Here is a 2,922-nt window from a genome sequence, read left to right as displayed (position 1 = left end):
TTAATGCTAACTATGAGTTCATATTTGTGGATGTGGGGAAAAATGGAAGAGCATCTGATGGCGGATCAATCAAAGATACTGTGTTTTATGAGAGGCTGCTTTGCAACCAATTGGACCTACCGAAAGCTGAGGACTGCATGCATGGCTTGAATTATGTGTTTGTGGCAGATGAAGCCTTTGCTCTGCACGAGCACATCATGAAACCCTACCCACAAAGGAACTTATCCAAGGAGAAACGCATTTATAATTATCGGCTCTCAAGGGCCCGCCGCATAGTTGAAAACGCATTTGGGATCTTGAGTAGTAGGTTCAGAATTTTCCACTCTGCTATTGGCCTAAGGGTGGATAAAATAGACTGGGTTGTGTTGGCCTGCTGTGTTCTACACAATTATCTAAGGCGTAAGACTGGCCCAAAATGCCCCCCATCTACTACTCTGGCTAACAACCCTGATGTGGACTCTGCCAGGCTGCCTGCTCAGGCCGACAACTCTGATGTGTACTCTGCTAGGTTGCCTGGACTTTAAAGGCCACAGTCCACACCTAATCCCACTTTAAAGGCTAGAAAGGTCAGGGACGACTACCTGACCTTTTTTAATGGAGTAGGTGCAGTGGATTGGCAAGACTCCTACATTTAACTGCTTTTATGTTTGATAGACATTACATATGCTTGATTGGTTTTATATTTTATTGTATTTTTTTTATTTATTTCCAAAATAAAAATGTATCTTGTTTTAAACTTCTGTTGTCAGAGTATGTACCTGTGTGTGTTTTGCATGTATATTAAAAAACAACGTAGCCATGAGGAGCTCTGGGGTCAGGTATCCCCAGGACACTTCATGACTGCGTCGTTTTTTGTGGGGGATAAGTGAGGACTAATGGGATCCAACAGTGTGAACCAAGTCAGGCATACCTGTGTGTGCCATCACCCCTGTGTTCCGTCCCAGCCACTGTATCACCTCTGTGTCTGAGGGAGGGGCGCAAATTTACAGTTTGCAGGAGGGCGCCGGACACCATAGCACTGGCCCTGGGAATCAGTATGATATCCCGGCAGCAGGCATCCCGACAGTCATAATCCCAACGTCGGGATGGCGGCCACCGGAATGCCGGCAGCGGCTCGAGCGCAAAGAAGCCCCTTGTGGCTCGCTTTGCTTGCCAAATTTTTAGTCTCCCTCTATGGGTGTCATGGACACCCACAAGGGGAGAATATGTCAGGATTGTTGCTATTGGGAACCCGACGCAGAGATCTTAACCGCATCCCTCTGTAATAAATGTCCCCTTTAACAGTACCTTGAAGGTAGGATTGTCCTCACTTATCTCCCCTTAAAAAAAATTTTTTAAGGGGGAATAAGTGAGGACAAATTTATTTAAAATATAATGATAAACCATAAAAAATACACAACACTTCTTGTTTGTTTTTAAAATAATTTACTTATAAAAAATATATACATTTTTAACACTTATGCAACTGGATTCATCGATAAGAATGACCAATATCCCAACGTTCAAAAGTCCAGGACAAAAAACCGACACTATGGTAACTATGAACAACATAAAAGAGTCGAGGAAACATGGAACAATTTGTCCAACGGAAACTAAAAAACTAATTAAAAAAATTATAATTTAATAATTGAAAAAAGTAGCCTCGTCCTCTGTGGGGAGCTGTGTACTCAGCATTGCTGAGTACAATCCAGTGGACAAAGTGCTGGTGGGAGGAGTGGGCAGAGTGGGTGTTGGTGGGGGTCCCGGCGAAAAAAAAGGGCGCTGTGGTGGAGGATTATCCGGCGGATAATAGTATGGTTGGGGATATGGATACTGGGACTGTGGGGCATTTCGTGCGCGCCACACAGGATTTGACATTAGATCCAGGTCATCGGATAGGTCATTATCCTCGGCCCTTCTCAATACATCAAATACTATGCGCCTGAAAGTTCTAAAAACAGTTTCGGGCATTACACGTATCTGAGATTCTATCGTGTTTGAAAATTGACGATAGAAGTCTGGTGGCCTATTAAGCATTTCCTCTGCCCGCTGGATAAATTGAACTGTGCTGGAGAATGCAGAATCGGAACTCAATGATGAATTCTTTTGTCTCCGCCTTGGTGGTGCTGTTGACCGAGATGGTGCTGACTCCTCACCACTGAGCTCCAGTTCTGTTGCCTCTGTTGCGGAAGTGTTCATTACCTCCGGGGTAGATTCCTGTAAAAAAAAAAGCAAATAAAACATTAGGGCGTTGATTAAACAATGATAAAGTTGAACATTTTAAAGTGTTTTAACTTACCGGATTAAGGGTCCCCTCTTCCTCTGGCGTCTTAGGAGACTCTTTATCCAGGCTACCCTGTCCATGTAATTTCGCCTCTCTCTCCAAAAGGAACTTCATCTGTTCATAATACCATAGCGTCGGCTGGTAAACATCATCTGTTCCGGCTCCTGAACGTTGAGACTCGATCACGCGTGTGTGTTCCTTCTTGAACACCGTCCGCAAGTTTGCTATCTTCTTCTTCGCCCAAAGTAGATCAGCATCACTGTTATGGGCTTTGCTGTACTCCACCAATTGTCTGTAGGCCTGATCCTTCTTCTGTCTGTTTGAAAAATCCTTGCTACGGACCTTCCACAGACATTCGCTGGCCCGATACACATCAATGAATCCAGTTGTGAACTCCCGGTCCATGTAAGAAGCCATTGCTGTGAGAAAAATAAAACAACACTATTTAAATAACAAGCAAGCAAAAACTTTAATAAAATATGTTGACCCTCACATTAAAAAAACCATGCCGCTTATACACGTGTTGCGCCAGGAAATGGTGCTTATACACACGCTGCGCCAGGTAAAGCCGCTTATACACACATTGCAACCAGGTAAAGCCACTTAAGCACCACAAACATATAGTAACACCCCCTACCCCCCCCCCCGCCTGCTAATAC

The 2,922-nt window shown here is 44.1% G+C and overlaps 1 protein-coding gene across 1 annotated transcript; it reads right to left on the bottom strand.

The window, feature by feature from the left end:
* Positions 1-1,066: 1,066 nt before the first annotated feature.
* LOC134934364 (uncharacterized) lies at positions 1,067-2,716 on the bottom strand. The gene is made up of 3 exons (XM_063929816.1): positions 2,279-2,716; positions 1,954-2,196; positions 1,067-1,171 (listed from the first exon to the last, which is right to left on the bottom strand). The coding sequence occupies exons 1-3, from the start codon at positions 2,678-2,680 to the stop codon at positions 1,067-1,069; spliced, it is 750 nt and encodes a 249-aa protein (XP_063785886.1). The 5' UTR covers positions 2,681-2,716.
* Positions 2,717-2,922: the final 206 nt, after the last annotated feature.

The sequence above is a fragment of the Pseudophryne corroboree genome, chromosome 6 (assembly GCF_028390025.1).
Source record: "Pseudophryne corroboree isolate aPseCor3 chromosome 6, aPseCor3.hap2, whole genome shotgun sequence".
NCBI lineage: Eukaryota > Metazoa > Chordata > Amphibia > Anura > Myobatrachidae > Pseudophryne > Pseudophryne corroboree.
This window is presented reverse-complemented; position numbering and strand designations above follow the sequence as displayed.

Bases quoted from the DNA above. Each gene is read 5' to 3' on its own strand.
- LOC134934364 (XM_063929816.1), bottom strand. From the start codon at position 2,680: ATGGCTTCTTACATGGACCGGGAGTTCACAACTGGATTCATTGATGTG. The intron at 2,197-2,278 runs GTAAGTTAAAAC...TTTTTTTTACAG, and splicing joins AAGAGGGGACCCTTAATCCG to GAATCTACCCCGGAGGTAAT. The intron at 1,172-1,953 runs GTAATGCCCGAA...TGACACCCATAG, and splicing joins CGATAGAATCTCAGATACGT to AGGGAGACTAAAAATTTGGC.